This window comes from Triticum aestivum, chromosome 3D, assembly GCF_018294505.1.
Source record: "Triticum aestivum cultivar Chinese Spring chromosome 3D, IWGSC CS RefSeq v2.1, whole genome shotgun sequence".
In the NCBI taxonomy this organism is placed as follows: Eukaryota; Viridiplantae; Streptophyta; class Magnoliopsida; order Poales; family Poaceae; genus Triticum; species Triticum aestivum.
This window is the reverse complement of record NC_057802.1, coordinates 404016340-404036116: the sequence shown is the minus strand read 5'-3', so window position 1 is coordinate 404036116 and position 19777 is coordinate 404016340. Positions and strand designations below refer to the sequence as shown.

The window sequence follows — 19777 nt, the reverse complement described above, 5'->3', positions numbered from 1 at the left end:
TTCGCTGTAGTACTGCGTACGCTGCGTTGCATTTCTCAATCCCATGTCAGCTGGCATGCAGCAGTCGATCGAGGCCGCGAGCGCCGCCGTTAATCCCTGCACGCAATGCAAATAGTCCAATTACGCTGCTGACAGACAAACGCAGAGGCACGAGGTAGGCCGCGACAACTCGGCAGGAGGAGGTGGCGAACGGCGAGGGCGACGTCCATGGGCCCCCGCCGCGACACCGAGGGCGACGCGTCAGGGCCCTGCCCGCCCGGCCTGGCGGGAGGTTTTGGATCTGCACGCGCCGGGGCCCGCCGCGCCTGCAGTTTTGAAACTTTATATACGGACGCATGAGCGAGCGACGACGACGGATGGATCGATGCGCGGGCAGACCATCGTCGTCGACGCCGTCGCCGTTTGGGAGTGGCAGGCGTAGGGAGCAGCGGCAGGGGACAGCGCAAACGGATTATAATCGGTGAATAGTCCAGCGGCAGTGCTGCCGCCGCTGCATGCTACTACTGCATGGGTGAAGTTGTTTGTTACGGCGTGTGGTGGTCTATCTCGGAGGCTTTGAGCATCTACGAATGGGCAAATCTAATCCATATGTGATATGTGTCCGCGAACAGGAGCCGGCCGCCCTTCTTCTTCCCTTTTGCTCCTCACAACACGAAGGACTCGAGTTCAACCATACCGTAATACAACACTTGATACGGCTATAATGTGCCAAAAGATGTGCTATCTATTTTGTTCTCTACCAATTTTATAAGAAACAAACTATGTAACATTCAAGTGAGCTTTAATCTCAGCGTCAAGATGATCATAGGCTAATCTGAAAAGTGTGTCACCGGCGAGAGTTGCCAATGCAGTCGAAGAATCCAATTGAACGATCACCGGCTTGTCTGAATGTTAGATGGCCAAAGCCATGCCTTGCATGATTGCATGCATTTCCGCTTCAAAGGCGTCGTTGCAATGAAAGATGTACATATATGCCGCAAAGATCATATAACCATCCTCATTCCGCAGTATCATTCCAATAGAAGCATGTTCATCCTTTCTCGAAAAAGAACCATCAAATAGAAAGGGCTATCCAACTAGCTGGAGGGCGAGGCCATGGTACAAGGGTTGACAACCGTTTACTGCTAACCACACGGCCTTCCTCCGAAATTGGCATCGATCTTACCTTTTATTATTTCTTCTGTAGTAAATTTTCTTGCCAACTGAAGCGATTTGTAATAGCTATCCAAGTAGTCAACTGTAGCATGAACCGGGGTCTCACCCTTTTCATAAGTAATGTCGTTCCGTAGCTGCCATATTCGCCAAATGGTCATAATCACCAAGTCCCTAGTATGTTCTAAACACTTCAATGGCAGTTGCAAGAGCCGATCCTTCCCTGATTCAATTAGTAGAGCATCATCAGGTAATGGCCAAATCTTGCATAGACCTTTCCAGACTTGTCAAGCATGCATGCGTGTTATAAGGGCATGAAAGCTACTCTCTTTATCCTTGCCATATATCGGACATGAACTGCGCACTGGTATATGACGTTGAACCTTGCCCAAATTAGTAGCTAATGCCCCGCTCACCGTCTTCCATGCTAATATGCGCATCTTGAGAGGGACCTGAGACTTCCATATAGAATTCCAAATTGTCCGGTCGCCATCCAGCCTGTTACTGCTAGCATCATCATTTTGTCCATGTTAGAGATACGACACGCAAATCAAATGACGAAGAACAAAATCAACACATCTATTGGAGCTGTGTTTTTGCCCTCTAAAAAATGGTCCCGGACTATTTTACATCATCTATCGGAGATGCTCTAAGTATAACTTGGTTCTTCCAAGAGAAATAACTTGTCACTTACTACAAACTACTGCATTTGCCCCCTCCTCGGGTGTTGCCGTTGTACTCGACACTGCGCGAAGATCCCACTGCAACAGTTCCGACCTTTCGTTTGACGAGGCAGCTATTGACCTCGAAGATCCCTCTGTCGTTGTTTACACAAGTAAAAACATCCATATGTATGAAATAAATTTTTCAGCACACAAAAAATACTTGTTCACCAAAATAATTATATTTGTCTATTATGCTTTTCTTAAAATAACCATGGATTAAAAATTGTTCATATATATGAAATAAAAATTTCATACTATAATATATATATGGATAAATATTCATCACATAATTAAAAGTATTTATTTATACAAATAATAAACTCATGTGTTACAAATAAGTTTACATACTTTTACTAAACTTCATGATTTTGTCTAAGGGAATATATAAGACGACATGTAAAATATAGGAAATGATTTAAAAATAAATGCAAAAAGAAAGAAAATGTAAAACAACTGAAAACGAGAAGAAGCTGAAAAACGACTAAAACCTCAAAGGAAAACAAAACAGGGTAAAAACCTGCGGAAACTAAGAATGGCCCAGCCCATTTGCATGCTCCTTGCGCCATTGCCCTCTTATTCGACGCGTTGGATTCAAAGTATTTCCAAAGAAATTTTGGAGGATTCTAATCCTTAGTATTTTTCCCTATGTGGGTTGTTTGATCTGTAGTACCAAAATACACATTTTTCTTAGGATTCATTTGTAGTTTTCATAGATAAAATCTCATACACTCTAATATCATGTAAAGAATAATACATTTTTCTCGCGTACAATCAAATGCCCGTACTAACACTATAGTATTGAAGATGACATACCACTCCAATGTGTTTTTTCTTTCCAACATTTTACAACTCCTACGAATCAAAATAGACTCTAAGTGTGGAATAGTCCACAAGCACAATCTAATATGACTTTTTAAATCATTTTTTTTTCTAAAAATGCTTTCAGCTTAGCATTTTTAAATATTTAAGGCAGTCAAAAATAAAAATAAAATATATTCATATTCATATGTTAGAAAAACTTCACATTTATTAAAAAAATTCTCATGTGTTTTGAAAAACTGTCAGTGTATATTTTTCTAAAAAAATTAGTGTATACGAAAGAAAATGTTCACGCACTACTACAAAAGAATGCTCACATATATAGATGAAAAAATGTTTACATATCTGCCTCTGGAAAAGGATTTTTTTAAATAGAAGGTAAAATCAAAAAATTAAAATAGGAAAATAGAAAACAAAGTAAAAACAGAAGAGAGAAAAAAGGCAAAACAAAAAATGACAGAACGAGAAAAAAACTAAATGGGCCAGAGCGTATGCCGGCCTAGACTCTTGTATGCCGCCTTGCCTCGATTGATCAGGCCTGCTCCAGCCCCGGACTGTGTTCACTGTTCACCCACTTCACCCCTGTCTTCTTTCGTTCACCTCACCTCGCGTGTAGGCGCGCGCGCGCTCGCTCTCGCTCCCCTCTCTCTCTCGTGGCAACGACTGGCCGACCGCCGCCGCCCTACGCCAGGTGCCTAGGTATTCGTCGGGCCGTTCGCCGGCGACGAGCACCCACCAGGTGTGCCCACCCCTTCTCTTCCCTTCCCGCTGTGCGAAACCGAGCACCCACGACACCTTCTAGATCCGCCCCTGATTGGTGCGTTTTTGCTGTTAATCTAGGGTGATTTCTGCTCAATTCGTTTTGCGTGGATTTGCGAAGGTTTGGTGCAGGATTAAGGGAGGTCTCTACTCTCCACGCCACCTCTAGGTCTTCCACACCACCCGTTCCGTGCGTGTTTGCGCGCGCACGCTGTTTGATCAAATGTTTCCTTCGTTTTGATTACGGTGTACCGCAACCAGCAAGCAGTGGCATAATTGTGATAGTTTCCTGGGCGTTCGCGTGGCTTTAGCATTCCGACAAGTTTCATGATCTTGTTTGATTGCCTCGTGGGCTCTTATGAGCAGTAGCTAGTGTCATTGGAGTCATGCTGTTTTTCAACCCCTGCCCGTTGCCATTTTGCTGTTTTGATTCGACTCAGTAAAGTGGTTTTCCTGTCAACGAAATATAATTAGGGCATTTCTTCGAATTCCATGTTCATTTAATATATGGATGAGCAACACGGAAACTGAAAAAACGGAAGGCCGCCTACAAAAGATATCACTGTAGCTGACAATACTACAAAACCTCTAAAGTACACCAGTACTCCTGGTTTTCAAATCTTATTGGAGGGATCTTCAATACTGCTCTCCTTATTTTCGTGCATTTCATGGTTAAAATGGCGCATTAAGTGTTCTATAAGTTCTCAATGTTTAACCGTGTAGCCTGCTGTCAAACTCTGATTCGCATAGACTTGCTTTACCAAACTTCATTTGATCCTAAGTCTATTGTCAAAATGTCAAATAGAGGTCCCTTGCTCCAAATTTTGTCCAGTAATGTTAATTATTCCACTGATAAAAGACTGTCAAGGTCAAAGTTAACTTGTAGTTTGTTGTTTAAAATTATTGTCATTCTTCTGCAACAATTTATTGGTATCTAGTATGACATTGCAAATCAAAATTGTTTTCAGTTTAGTTCTAGTTAGTTCAAGCGTTCAGTTCTATGGCCCACTTGATGTTTTTGTTGATCATAGTAACTTTCTACTTTCAAGTTTCAAGAAATGAGCTGGTGCTCTGAATGGAATGTGTTCATATTATTTGTCGCCTGTCAGATTTTCATGTTCCCCATTGTTGCTGTTTTCTGGATCTTTGGTGAGGTCCTACCCATTAAGCACCTTGATGAGATTGCCTATAGTCTCTGAAAACATGAGCAGATAGGTTTTATTGTTTAAATCTAGGTAATGTAAGCTGAATAGAGGTATGATCTCAGAGAGAGATAGGGTAACTGAAAATCTAGTAGTCAGTCGATAGACCCTTTTGTTTTTTTATTCTATTGTTTAATGTCTCTCTATATTTCACATGTGCTTTGTTTCCTATTAAGCATAGTGGTGGGAAAAAACAAATCTGAATTGACCTATTCCTAATGTGTCACCAGCATAATTAAAACATCACCAGCATTTGCAAATGTATTTGGATATTTCCTGTATCTAGTTATTAAGAATATTAATAATACTGGCATACATGGTTCCACTTCCACTCTGTGTCTTTAGTGGTTCCTAATGTATTTTCCTTTTCCTTTGGCATGCAGTCCACGTTTGTGGGAACCATGGATGAATCACGAAAAAGAGCTGCCTCTAATGCGAATGCTAAAAATTCAAGTTCATCCCTTGGTATGTATCTTGTTATTATTGTGTTATGATACTAGGTTATCCGGGCACCTTGTTTCCTATATGCTGCACCATAGTCAAACTTATCTTAGACTGCTATATTGAAGATTTCTGATTGATGCTGTGTATGAGTCATGTCCATTGTATTTGTTTCCTGCTTACCCTCGAGAAATTAAATCTACTACATGAGCTGTGTGGTAGACTTGGAAAATGCATTTTAAAGATGTAATGATTTAACCTGCTGTATTCATGTTATTTATTGGCAGATGAAGACTTTGGCAATGATTTCCTTTCATCTTGGAAGTTACCAAAATCAGGAAAAGATACAATTGACTTTGACGTCGAGTCAGCTCCAAAGAGTAGCAAGAAGTTTAGCTTTGAGAATCTGTGAGTATTGCGCTTCAAAGTTTCCTTAACATTTGGTGCAAACAAGTGGAAATTAGTTACTATCTACTGTTCATGTGGCGCTGACAATCTCTTTCTTTGTCCAGTGATGATTTTGGACTTGATGGAGCCTTTGACAAATTGTCATCATTTAAAATGGGCATGTCTGATTTAGATTTCTCTAGTCCTCTGAAGAAAAAAGCGAAGAACAACAGTTCAAACGGCGATGAGCTTTCTGAAGGGAGAAAAGTAACTGAAAAAGACAACTTCTCCTTTTCCTTTGATTTTAATGAGTAAGTTATTCTGGCTGATGAAGACTGTTTTTCTCACAAAGTTCATGTAATTAGCTGTTCATTTTGTTTATTTTGTTTCCTTAAAGGCTGGGCAACTTCAATCTTGACACAAAGTTGGGCTTTGAGGAAAATGTTATGAGCAGACCTAAAGAAAAAACTGACCCTATCTCTTCAGTGGGTAACAAGGATCCAGAAAGTGGTATTTCAGGGAAGAGCACTGATGTTCCTGAAGATAGTAAGAGTAAGGAACAAATACAAACACAGAATGCTTGCACTTTGAAGCCTGCTCATTTGACAAGGTAGGCGAATCTAACAAACGGCAGTTGTCTGACTTTAAGTATGAGCATTACTGAGTCATCTAACGAAAAATGCATCATTTTTTCAGCATCAATCCTTCAAGTGTGGACCAACTTGAAGTAGATATGGTGTCAAATGATGTGCTTGAAGAGCACTCTAATGAGACATATCCAACAAAACCAGTTGTCAACAATTCTTCTCATAGTTTTCCTTCCACTGCTGTATCTGGTGAAGATCCAACACATTCGAAAGCAGTAGCAGTTCCTGAGAGCAGCAAGGAAGCTCCTCCAGTGGACCCTAGTAAAGTTAATATAACATCAAGGGAGAATAATAGCAGTGAGCAATCAGTTAGTTCACAATCCAGAAACAACAGCACTGAGAATGTGCCCATCTCAAGAAGATCAGGGGGCCAATCAGATTCTCAAAATAACCAGAATGAGCCTGTGGAGGAAGGTACATCTCTTAATGAAGGAAGTCATGGTAACCAATGTTATAGAGGCACTTCAATGAAGCCTCTAAGGAAGACATCATGCGGGACAAAGAATGTTGAGAAAGGGACTTCAGGTCCAAAGAATCTGTCTTCAACAATGCAGAGGTTTATCTTTGACAAAAGTTTCTTTCTCAGCAAAATAAAACCTTCAACCTAGTGTTGCTGTTTGTTTGACAAGAAAAGTCTCTTAAATTAGAACATCATTAATGTTGATTTAAGTACATTGCACATACATCATTACACACAACAAATGCTTCATGGAACCCATGGTTCTGTTGAGTATCATATTTTGATTTACTTGTTTGTGACCTAGCTTCTAGTTTTGTGTGTTGATCTCTTACTAGGCGAATGTGTTCTGATACATTTATGCAGGGAAATCAGAAATGTTAAACCTACACTAGTGAATGAAGCAGGAACTTTTTCTCTTCTGTCCAAGTCTGCAAATACGAAAGCAAGCAGGCCTCCCCAAATAACTTCAGAGACTACCTTAAATCAACTAAGTGGTGCCAATAACATGATCAAAAAGACAAATACACATCCTACAGACCTGAACAGGTAATAGATAGATTGGCATACTAGCATGTACTTATAAAATGATAAAACTGTATCACTAATGAGTGTTTTCCAATGCAGGGAACACAAGCATGCAGAGCCTGATAAACATAAAATCACGCCGGCAAAAACATACTGCAAGCCAGGATTACAGGGGCTGTCAACCACCTCCATGAATGCCAAACATGGGTACGTAATTATTCACCCTTCAAAGTACAACAATGTGCTGAGTTGAAATATATGCACATGTTTACCTGGGTATGCTCAACTCTGCTGTATTTTCTCCATATTATGATGATGACATGATGATATAGTTTCCATAAGATTTTTCTTAAGTCCCACCGTGTATGAACTTACCTAACATTGAACCGACAGAAATATCATTCTAAGGCCTCCTTTGGTTTGTTGGAATTTCAAAGGATAGAATTTCTAAAAGATTTCTTTTCCTATAGAGCCATTTGGTTTGTAGGAATGGATTCCTATTTTTATGTAGGATTGGTTCCTATCCTTCACATTTCAAAGGAAATTTTTTTAGCTATGGACCTAATGGAAAAATTCCTATCCTATGAACCAAATGACATCTCTTTTCCTATAGGAACTGAGATAGTACATGTGATCTCATTTCCTATGACTTTCCTATTCCTATGATTTCCTTATCCTATGAACCAAAGGAGGCCTAAAGTTTCACTCCTATTGATCTTGGTCTTTCAACAAATTTTTATTGAGTTTATGGCTTTATGCAGCGCTATGGTTTATGCGGTATGTGTGTCCTTATACATCAAAAGTGTGACTACCTTAAATATTCTGAATTTCAATGTATCTTTCATAGATGTGGTGGCAGAGGTTTCGTTATCTCTTGATAGTGGAACCCAGTCCATTTCTGGATCATATAGAAAAAAATGTGGTGGCAGAGAAGCAACTGATGCATTGAATAGAGTGGACTTGCATCACATGCATTTTTCTACCTTTCGAGTTTACACCATGACAATAATGCTCTTTGTTGCAGTAATATGTATCATTCTCAACTTTCGACAGCACTGGTAGCTAACAAGTTCCGCATGTCATTTACGCCATTTTTAGAATCATAGTATAGAAGGGCGCAGCGGCAAAGCTGTTGCCTTGTGACTAGGACCATTTGGTCACGTGTTCGAGTCCTGGAAACAGCCTCTTGCAGAAATGTAGGGAAGAACTGCGTACAAAAGACCCAAAGTGGTCGGACCCTTCCCCGGACCTTGCGTAAGCGGGAGCTATGTGCACCGGGCTGCCCTTTTTTAGAATCATAGTATAGTTTACATGGTAGCAATGTTGTAATAGGAAGTCACTTACCGCAGTGAATGTGATCCTCGTGGAAAAGGACCCCCATTGTATTTGAATTATAACTAACAACTGTACTTTGGGTTTACTTCCTGACAATCCTACATGGCATAATTCTTGATATTTGACGTACTCATGGTTTATCATGTCTCTAGAACAAAGTACGGCCTTTTCCAGTTCTTAATTGGTATTTTGAGTTCTCTGTAACAGTCAGTCATGATTCAGGTGGTCCGGTGCGACCCCTTGGCCCGGTGGACCGGACCTGGCTTTTGGCACCAATAGGGTAACCTGACGGCCCATATAACCTTTAGGGTCCAACAGGGCCATATCCTTTTGACCCTAGGGTCGAACCGCTCCTTCGTGCTTTGCGAGGCGCCGCTGGCCATGCTCCAACATGGGTGGTTGCTTCTGGCGACGCCCGCGCACGCCTTGCAGCTTGCGCTGCCGGGTCGGCTGTACGTTCGTATCGGCGTGGTCCGCCGCACCACAGCCACAGCCACGCCCGTTGCCTGCGACGGCTCGACGCAGCGCTCGCCCTGCAGCTCGTGCCGCCGCGCCGGCCGCACGTCTGTCTCGGCGTTGTTTGTGGCACCACAGGCACCTCCACACCGTCGGCCGCGATCAGTATACGCACCCGCACACATCCTGCAGCTCGTGCCGCCGCGCTGGCCACGCGTCTGTCTCGCGTCGTGCACGACGCCACGGTCACCACCACGTCCACAGGCCGCGACCGCCCCACAGAGCCAAAAATGGACGTCTTGCTGCTGCCAGACTGGGGGCGCTCATCCTGCTCTATCCCGACGCTGGTGGGTACACGACATGCGTGTACGGCACCGTGTCATCCTCGCCGGCGTGCGCCCGTTTACTAATTATTAGGGCCGAACCTAGGTTTACCCGTGTGGCCCTCTTAGACGAGATGTGGGCCGAACTGTGGACCTGTGGTTTTGCAAGAGGTTTAGAGGTGCAGTAACTGGTCCAAACCGGACCGGACCACTTGAATCTTGAACAGTCAGTCATCGTAAGTTTATATGCCCATCTATTTCTGGATTTATCCGCTTCTCTTGTTATTGTCAAGACAGTCTACAAATCTTGTTGTGAGATATTGTCAACGCTGATAAATATATATGCGTCTTTTTCAGACTTGAGCCACTTAGTGCAGGCAACTCATCCATTAAGAATGCTCCAAGCAGTACAGCACATACCACTGGAAATAATTCACTAACAAGTCAGATGCTCCTAAAAGGCAGCAACACCTCTGATATGATACAAGGCACTCCTTCCAAAGATGATAAAAGACCAACAACTTTCCAACTGGCCGGATCAAGGTTATCTCTACTCCAATATCTCTTTTTTTTTTTGTTCTAGAAATGTTACGTGAAAGGGGACTGAATTATTTTCCTGAATGTAGAGTTTCAAAAGTAGGCACCAGAAGTCCAAAGTCTGGCTTGATTCTGGATAAAGATTCAGTAAAATTGAGTGGGAGCAAGGGTTCCCCTGTAAGGACACACAAGATCCCAAACTCCTTCGTTGAAGGAAAAGCTGCATTGCTTAGTCCGTCCATTAGGCAAAAGATGCCCGAGGTTCTTTTCGTTCTGTGCAGTTTTATATCATCAAACACATTTTCTTTTATGCTTAAGCTTGTTTCCTTCTTTGCTTTATCCTAATTGCCTTCTTCCGAAGGTTGTGATTCATATCATTGCAAAGAGTTACATTCTCTAAATGCTAACATTGCATTGTTCATTTCCACATTGTGTTGAGTGTTTGTACCCGCTTATTTCGCAATGTGCTGAAGTGTTGTATCCGTATAAAATTTTACCCTGGAGTTACAAGTGTTAAATAATATATCAACGTAGAGATTGCCGTATCTTGATACTGCAAACTGATTAGATCATGTGCCAGATCTAAGAGATCTATGATGCAACTACAGAGAGTGCCTATTGGCCTGTCTCTTCAACTATATGATCAATCAGCGCATGCAATTCTTTAATCTAGATATGCAAAATTTAAATTGCACTATGTTTTGAATTTGGTATTATATTTCGAGTGCCAGAGTGCTATTTTATCATGGTCGATCTTCAAGCTTAGACTTGGGATTTCAACCAATTGACATGATCATATTGTGTAGATTATCAATCATTTAAACCTGGACAAATAAATATATTTTTTCTGTAAAATACTACCTCCATTCCAGAATATAAGGTGTATCGATTTTCGTGCAAGTCTACCTTGTGTATCTTTGACCAAGATTATAGAATAATATATCGACATCTACAATAGAAAATAAATAAAATATGAAAATACTTTTCGTGATGGATCTGATGATACAAATTAGGTACTGTAGATATTGATATATTTTTCTAAAAACTTGGTCCTTATATTTTGAAACGGAGGGAGTATTACCCAAGCTACAATGGAAAGAACATATCTAGTTTTGTTATCTGCGTTCTATAGTATAGGAGTATAATTTTTGGTACTTCTGTTAATGCTGTCAACTTCCCTTCTCAGGAATCAATCCCAGATCCAAAAGCCCCTGCTGTGCTGAAACGCGTCGTGAGATCTCCAGCTGTGAGGTTGTTGGTCCGACAACATCTAGTAGATTCAATGTACCTCTAGAGTAGCTCTTTTTATTGGAAATAACAAGTTTGCAATTTATCGTGTAGAATATCACCGCAAACTGTTCCAGAGTTGGGGAATCAAACAGTAAGTGTATTGAATATTCCTTAGTTGTTTGTTATTACCTCCAGTCCCAAAGGTTGCCTTGGTACACAGTCGAACATTTATAAGAACGACCATTAATTTATATTAAGTTTCTAGATCTGACAGAAAAATAATATCAAAAGATATAGTTATGAAAACCTTCCGCCACACAATATTTTATATCACTACGTTAATAAGTTTGTAGTCTCATGTTTTTCGACTATATTGAGCAAGAGGTTTGCCGCTTTGATGTTTTGATAACTAGAACTAAGAGTAGCAATTCTACAAGATGAAAGTAGCAGATATAAGCACATCTTGAGATTGTGAAAAAGACAAAGGTGACTTATGTTTGGAACTGGAGGTAGTATTCAGTTATTCACGTCCGCTCATTTTTGTTGATTTCACTGCCTAGATTCAAAGTGGAACTCCGAAAGCTCGTATGGATAATGCAGTTTCTTCCACAATACGGGAGATGGGTGACATTTCAGATCTAGAGTTGCCTGCCCTGTTAGAAGATGATGGAAATGTAGAGAAAGCTGAGGCTTGTAGAAAACAGCTTGAAGATGTGAGTAAATCTGCCAACGAATGCTTTATTATCCTTGTCTGAAAATCTGTTACTAGAATGTAAACTAGCAGTTGGGGTTCTCAGTTTGTGTTTGACTGAGCCTTACCCACCTTAAAACTGATATAGCTTTGGAACTGCACAGTTGGACTTCAGAACATTTCAGGGGCTGCTTTCCCAAATTTATTATATTTCGTGTCACTTTACTTGTATTTTAATGTTAATTATTTAAGAAGACTCTTGCTCCCCTTTTGATCACATGAGAAATATGGAGGGTGAAATTGTAGATGGTACAACTTGCAAAAGGTGCAGAATGCATCTTCTCCAGATCATTAATGTCACGGTTTCATGCTGATAAATGAATATCATCAGTATTCAGTAGTGACTAAGATGGTTATTTGTTTCCTTATTGATAGTGCAATACCAGTAATTTTATCCTCGATGCAACTGGTATTTTCTTACTCTACATGAATACACGTGTTGACGTGTAGAGGATCTGAATTAACAGTTGAGATATTTACGTTTTCATGTCGTATCATGCAGATGTGCATTTTGATGAAAAAGAAACACACGGAAGCTAAAGAACTAGCAGTTCGGGCTATTGTTAACAACAATATGCTGTTGATGCTAAACCACCCAATGTTTGAGGAGAAAATATCCTTTCCTACTTCTAACCAATTCACATGTTACTACTGTATATTCACATACATGGATGTTAAACTTGGGATTCCTTCACCAGAAGAACCTTTCTGCTCTTCAGAAATACGCCGACAGCATGAGATCCAAGCACTTACTTGAGGAAATTGTCACAATGGATACTGTAAGTTAACACCCTATTCCATTTATATGCTTCTGATTTGGTATGCTCCCTTCATTTCACTATATGTGACCCTGGCCTCGAAAACTCCTTTTCACTATGTTTGCCCTTGGGCTGAAACCATATTTTTCAAGTACCATTTCCCCCCTTTTGCCCTTAATAACCGCTGTTGTTTACTTGTTTTCCCGAACATCATGACATTGAATGCAGACTGTTTCCAATGCAAAACTGGACATGGCCAATACATGCTTAGCTCCTAGTCTGAGTCATCTTGAGCTTAGCTTTCTATATTTTCTTGCAGTTCTTCGTTTTTGAACCCTTTGGATTTCTGATCCTACCATCTTATTCTTTGTTTTACTCAACAGTTACGGCTTAAAATTACTTGTTTACCATCAATCCATTATGGGATAGTAGATGCCAGAAAGTAATAGAACTATACAAAGAAGTCTAGAGATCTTGGAGTGGAGGTACCTGCATGCTGCATTTATGTTGGTCTATAGTAGCCTCGGATCATTACCAGCATGGAGTATATCTTCAAAATGATTGATAATTACCTTTGCAGCACAACTTGGAGATGTTTATTTCCACACATTGGTGCTCTATTAGTTCGATTAGCGAATACTGCTTTATTCCTACATGATGGTTTGCTGTAGAACTATGAACTTAATAAACAAAGTTATGGAAGCTCAATATACTGCAACTCCATGCATCAGAATATGTGCAATTGCCATACGCGATCCTAGTTTCAGTCTCTTTTTGTTCTTCTAAAGTACCTTAAAAAGTGCTAGACACTGTAATTACTTGGAAGTGAGAACCAATCACACGAGTGCGTGGGATACCTATATTGCTTTTTTTATGCTAGTTTGACCTTCTTTAATGATTTGGTATGCAAAGTTACCTACTGATATGTTGAATTTAGAATTGGGCTGTTGGATGCATGAAACACACCACACTTTCAGACTTTCCTGAAAAGTATTATCAACTATACAGATTATGGTGTGAGTAGCAACTGCTTGACATACTATGTTTTGTTTTCCCGCCTGCATAACCCATCTCTGATCACTTGTAGGGATGTTTGGCGTTTTAGTTTATACCATTATGTAATACTTCTATCTGGTTTTATTCTTTTCGTTTAACATTTTAGCATTATGTTATTTAGTAGAACCGTGGTTCCAGATTGCTTACTTGCACATATTGGACAGCTTACCTTGCATTGCAGGCATCCTTGTCAGATGACTTCTGTCTTGTTTAGGCTGGCATTAGCGTATAATATCATTATGTTATTTAGTAGAAGTGTGGGTTCTGAATCACTTATTTACGCATGTTGTACAGCATGCCTTGCATTGCATGCATCCTTCTCAGATGACTTCATCTTGTTGTTTAGGGCTAATATCAATTGGCTTCCATCAGCTATATCAACCAATGTTCTATTGTTTCAATTGCCAATCGTATATGTTCACTGGGGTCTCTCATAGCACTGGAGTTACCACTTAAGTGGTTACTAGTGGCATATATTCCTAAAGATAGCTTTGAAGTAGGTTATTTGTTCTTTTATACAGTATACTTGCATTGGTTCAGTACTTTCAGTTGCAGTTTAAAAGGACGTATAGCTTGTGATAAATTTTATGCACGGACTACCTTGAGAAGTTGCCTTCTGTTTACAGGAAGTTCAGTTTTGTTAGCAGTTGTAGTAAAGCATCTTCATATTCTGCCAATATGAAACTTCCTCCATCATATTCCATTGTTTATAGTAACCCAGTAATATTTTGTTCTGGCAGTATTGATGCGGGAGTACTGTGGGAAAGAAGATGCTTCACCCTGGAGGAACACGGGTAATGCAAATGCAATGAAAGGACATATATAGGATTCAGCATGTACTTAATACCGAGACGAAGTTCAAACACTACTGAATAGCTAATGTAGTCACATTAGTTGCTCCTGTAGAGGTACTTTGCTTGCATGTTATAGCTAGCAGTTGTTTGGAGAGTGCTGGAATCAGTAGTTGGGTCGATTCCACTAGCACAAGACCTGAGTACTCAAATGGATGACAATCCAAGAGGGCATGCTTACGAAGTTTAGTTCAGGTGACTAGTCAATCCCCGGTGCCATCTGTGGTTAAATCCTGTATGAAATGCAACTGAAAAGAAGTCTAGTTTCACATTGGATCAACTATTAATCTAAGGGTAAAGTTAACGATAGCAATTAAGCATGGGCTAATTATGGTGGGTGACTAAGCATCCCATTCCTTCTTAATCTCGATTCGTAGGTTAAAAGCTGGTTAACTTTGGTGCCTCGACCTTTTTGTAAGTTAGTGTGTTACAAGTGGTAAATTTTGGCATTTCTAGTACACTTGGTAGTATGTTGGTTGTCTAGTTGCAGTACACTTGGTAGCACTGCCAGGCAGGCTTGGGTGATTACCAACGTAAAACATAGTGGGTGGGTGTCAGCAATACCTGTTGTGTTTTCTTAATTTTGGTTCACCTGGGAAGAGGGCCCCAGCGATCTTTGATTTATTACCTCTCTATTTACTAGACGATTTTGCGTGAACTAGTGCACATCACAATATGCGTGGTCTTCCCAAGGATGAAAGCAATTGTGACGGTCTCCACTTACAATGGGTGGTATAACGCCAAAAGCCAATGTGCTCTACATCGTTTTTATCCAGTTGCTTGGCTAAGTAGGGTAGGGTAGGGCCCCAGGTAGTCGAAGGTGGTGCTGGTGTGGAGGGTGTGGAGGAACCCATTGAGTGTGGAAGGTTAATGCTGGAATTAAAAGAGGTTATCGCTATTTACGGCTTGATAGCTGACACCGGCTAAGGCCACACCAACGTTGGTTTACTTGTGAGTCCACAAAAGCCAAAGCAATCTCGAGCAGCAATGGCTTTTCACATGGTTTGCCAGTCCTATTGGCTCAACCATACACCTACGTCCCTTCGCTTCGTTGTGACAACCGACGCCTAGCCTACCTTTCTCCTCCAATGTTGGACTCCCCTTTTCTTCCATTCGTTGTATCATCAGCAAAAGGTTGAATGCGTGTATCGAATCATGGATGAGATAACTAGCATCCAGAAGGAGATTGATATATCTACTCAAAGTTGGGAGTAATTTGCTGAGTTCGATCGTCGTACTCGTATCCGACCTATGGAGCTGCAAAGGCGCCTGAACCGAAAGACAACGATAACCGTCCAAGTCGGCCTTTAGGCAGGTGATATCTGATAGGGAGGGGGGAGGCGCATGCGTCCAAGCCGGCCGGTTGTGGTTGCGCCTTTGCTCCGTGCACGTACTATCGCCGGGCATACTCACACATTGGTCGCCTCTGATTGATCGAGAAGACAATGTGCGAGTGGTTGAAGCGCATGCACTCAGGAGATCGGCCCGGTTATTGGCCGGGTGCCCCAATGGAGGCATTCTTTAGTGAACTTTTTGCTAAATGAAAACGGCCGCCGATGCAACTGTCTAACCGGTCTATCCCACCGGCCGGAGTGATTCATCAAAATCTTACGTGGAGTCCATAACGCCCCGTGTATATAAGTCGGTCGATAGCTTAGGCATGATTCGTACTTCCTAGCTAGCTCCAGAGTCCATTGCCTTGCGGTGCCGTTGCATCGACGACCCTGCGTGCATCGGTTAGCTCATCTTTGCACGAAAGATTGGGGCATACATTGTCGCTGCGGCTCACCACAGCCTCCGATCAAGCGCCCGCCTCTCCGAAGCAATCGATGGCACGCACCACCAGCCTGGGGCTCTTCATCTGCGCCGTGCTGCTGCTCGCTGCCGCCGTGCCCTCGGAGTCAGCTCGGGTCTTGAGAGAAGCGCCGTCCGCCACTGATGGCGCTGGCGTCACCGAGGTATCCATGAAGGTGCCTGGCGAGGGGCAGAGGCAGGTCGGGACAGCGGCAGAGTCCAAGCGCCTGAGCCCCGGAGGATCGGACCCTCAGCACCATTAGGTGGCCACTGTGTTGAGCTCTCCCGTGCTCGCCGTGTCGAAGGCTGTAGGAAGGAACAAACAAAGGTTGGCGAGGGTGTTTTTTGCGACAATAATTAAGGTTGACGAGGATAATGTTTTCGTACTGCCCATTCGTTCGGTGCTGCTACTGTATGCTTTCACTTTGTCTCTTAGGTGAGGGCGCTTTCCTACTATATACTACTAGTACTATATATGTGTTCTATAATGTCATCATGTCCACAGAAATGTATTGGACCATGCACGTTTGGTGTGCATCCTTTCCGATCTGCTGTCTAATTAACTAACCTCTGCATTGCCAACTGAACTTGCTTTCTAGCAACCGCGGAAAGGGAGTGTCTGGTACTTTAGTTGCTATAGCAGCATGGGCTTAAGTAACGACTCATGCCCGCTGTTTGGCATGATAGGCTAGCGCTATGGTATCTAATACACAAAGTCATCCACTACGTACCAACCTCTGTTCTCTAAGTCCATGCGATGTATTTGCTGTAAGGCAGCCTTGTAGCCTGTAGTGCATCCAGCGCCTGCTCTGCATGCGCCAAAAACACCAACTTACGAGTGTAAACTCTAAAGCACACTCTGCTCCAAGAGTTGAGCTATCACATGCATAGAAATACCAGCCGAGATGAGATTGATCAAGGCGTGTCTGCTGGGGCGGCAGCTATGATCTGACTCCCAAGATCTGGCCATGCCTAGCTCCATAGCTCGCACCGGCCAAGGAGGCAACGACACGATGACTTCGATACAGCTTCACAAAATACGGTGAGTGAGGCAAGGGGGTTGAATCCCTCATGCCTCGAGGGGAAGCTGGAGATCGTGATATCTGATGGATGGGGAAGGAGAAGACCGAGGTGGCTGGCTTGTGGCGGCGACGATACGACGTGGAGATGGTGCTATCTTGTGTAAGAAGGGGATGCATGAGACGGCTCAAATGCAGCTGCCGGGAGAAAGATAAACGATGCATCACATTCTCAGTACGCACAAGACATCGATCTAATATACCAGGTTATCGTCTTATGGAACTACAAAGTTTTTTTTTCAAGAGTACGCCAATGGAGTACTCCTACTTTAGTGATCTAAAAGATCTTGTATTAATTTACGGAGGAAGTACCATATATTTTTGTAGAAGGCAACAATAGAAATGTAGAAGAATCCTATGTACACTGCACACAGTGCAACAAGAACACCCCACCAAAATAACAAACGCTAATTCCAAACCGCTCCAGCCCCTCTAAAGCACTAAGTTCTTCAATAATATGATCAACAAGACCTGCTGTGTAGGCACAGGGGCTCGCCGCTACACAATGCTTGAGATATGGTCAACAATATCCTCCTCTTGGAGGCAGACATAGCAGGCAGCCATTTGAAGTTGCAGATCACGTCGAACATGCTGGTCAGAGGACCATAGTATATGTTGGAAGGCCAACCATGCAAAGATCATGCATTTGAGTGGTGCCCAACACTTCTATATGCAAGTTGCTCCCAAGAACCTAATAGCTCCTTGGCACATCAGTCTGTAAACGGATTTTACCGAATGTTCACCATAGGGCGTCCATCTCCAAGTAAAAGCATCCGAAGCATCAGGGTTTACGGAGATGTCGCTCATTATAGTCCAAAGCCGAACCAACTGAATCTGCCCCTGTCCCGATAAATCTTCGATGGTGTCAGCAATCCACCTCTGGTTGTTGACATACCGAGCGCTTGTTGATGATCCTTTTACTCGCCTTTTGGGCACCCAGGGGTCGTGAACCGAAAAGCCGTTTATCTTTCTAATCACGCCAAAAAAGCACTCTTTTCCCATCTCTTAAACTTATCTGGACGAGGCAGTCGAAAATGTCTCTAGACATGCCATCAGACATGAGGTTAAGAGCCTGATATGGCCTGTCCGGCTCTTCCATCCTGAGCCACTCCCTGCCATCCAATTGCAAAGTAATCTAGACAAACACGATTTAGCGCTATGTGTTGCCGACTATTTGAGCCTGGGAGGGAGGATGAAGTGCTTCCCGTCACAAATTCTCATCCTGCTAAGCTACGTTAATTTTCTTCGGTTAACGAAATCCGTAAGTGTCAGTCGACCCCGCAGGTACTACTACATTTTTATCGGATGTGCGTCGTCACGATCTCTATACACTACAGGTTCTCGACGAAAAGGTAAAAGCGGGATGGAAAAATACTCCGTCCAGTTGGTACCGGCGGCTCTTCATTCAGGCCATGGATCGCTTTGCTTTTCCAAGTCTTAATCAAATCGATCGGCCGGAGCTGGTGCCGTCCGTTTAATTCGTTTTCTCCGGGCCGGCCTATGGGCGAGCAGATTTGTCGGCCAGTTCGGCCGGTACGTACGGGCATCGCCCTGCATGCCTATGCTGCGATCTCCAGCAGCGGTTGGAGTTGGACGGCCCTTCAAGATGTCTAACACTAGTTGACTGCTAACCGGTCCATTTCAAATCCTCCAATGACGTACTCTATTATCATATGCATATGCTGTGCGTTTCTTTCATATCGACCAAGTTTGATTGGCCGGAAAGGGGCAAGGCTGCATATTCTAGTCCTGCTTTGCTGCTGTTGGTAGGATGTTGATGGGTGCAATTCGTATTCTTTCTGATTCGGATGTACTGTGATGACCTAGTTTAGCCGGAAGGGATTTGCATCGTTTGTGGAAAATCCATCTTTCGGTGGAAGTATATGAATATGAAGTTTTGGCGTCCGCGTGCATATGCACTGAAATAATACGGGAGATACTGTTGGAAAGTTGTGAAGATAATCTATGCATGGGGTTAACTCCCGTAAGGACAGTGTGTTAGAAAAAGAAAAGCTTAAACTTTTTCTACAAGGACGACACCCATGAACACATATTACCACATGTTAGAACTTCGAAGTGAGCGTAGACCACAGATAAATTCCTATGCACATTGTGTGCATAGGTGTGGCCGTGTGGGCGCCCCATGAAAATGAAGTACCCGGAAAGAGAGAAATTCACCATGAAATCATGAATATATCCACTTAGTATTCTCCCTTCGAAGTGAGCATGCATGCAGTTGTGCTTCTGATGTCCTCACTTGGTCTTATTTTCAAATTAATAAAGTCAAATTTCCACAACGATATATACAAGGTATTGAGGTAATCCTTTTTGTCTTTGCTTGAACGTCAAATATCAAGCTGGCACAGCAAGATGGTAACAAACTACACTAAGCGAGTACCAACAAACAATCCCACATGCAACCCACCGTGAGCCGCAACATCAGCTCACCGGGCGACCCTATGCACTAGTGATGAGCCCATTCAAGGCTTC

At 42.4% G+C, this 19777-nt stretch overlaps 2 protein-coding genes across 2 annotated transcripts; both read left to right on the top strand.

Moving 5' to 3' along the window:
- The first annotated feature begins 3244 nt into the window (after positions 1-3244).
- LOC123079207 (uncharacterized protein At4g18490) lies at positions 3245-14723 on the top strand. Its single transcript, XM_044501918.1, has 17 exons — positions 3245-3435; positions 3537-3624; positions 5041-5122; positions 5386-5506; positions 5611-5796; positions 5883-6095; positions 6182-6688; positions 6956-7138; positions 7217-7324; positions 9589-9774; positions 9858-10029; positions 10955-11019; positions 11110-11149; positions 11559-11711; positions 12252-12362; positions 12454-12528; positions 14304-14723. The coding sequence occupies exons 3-17, from the start codon at positions 5059-5061 to the stop codon at positions 14307-14309; spliced, it is 2190 nt and encodes a 729-aa protein (XP_044357853.1). The 5' UTR covers positions 3245-3435; positions 3537-3624; positions 5041-5058; the 3' UTR covers positions 14310-14723.
- Positions 14724-16104: 1381 nt separating this feature from the next.
- Positions 16105-16678, top strand: LOC123074758 (CLAVATA3/ESR (CLE)-related protein 3-like). Its single transcript, XM_044497515.1, has one exon. The coding sequence runs from the start codon at positions 16244-16246 to the stop codon at positions 16469-16471; it is 228 nt and encodes a 75-aa protein (XP_044353450.1). The 5' UTR covers positions 16105-16243; the 3' UTR covers positions 16472-16678.
- The last annotated feature ends 3099 nt before the right edge of the window (positions 16679-19777 follow it).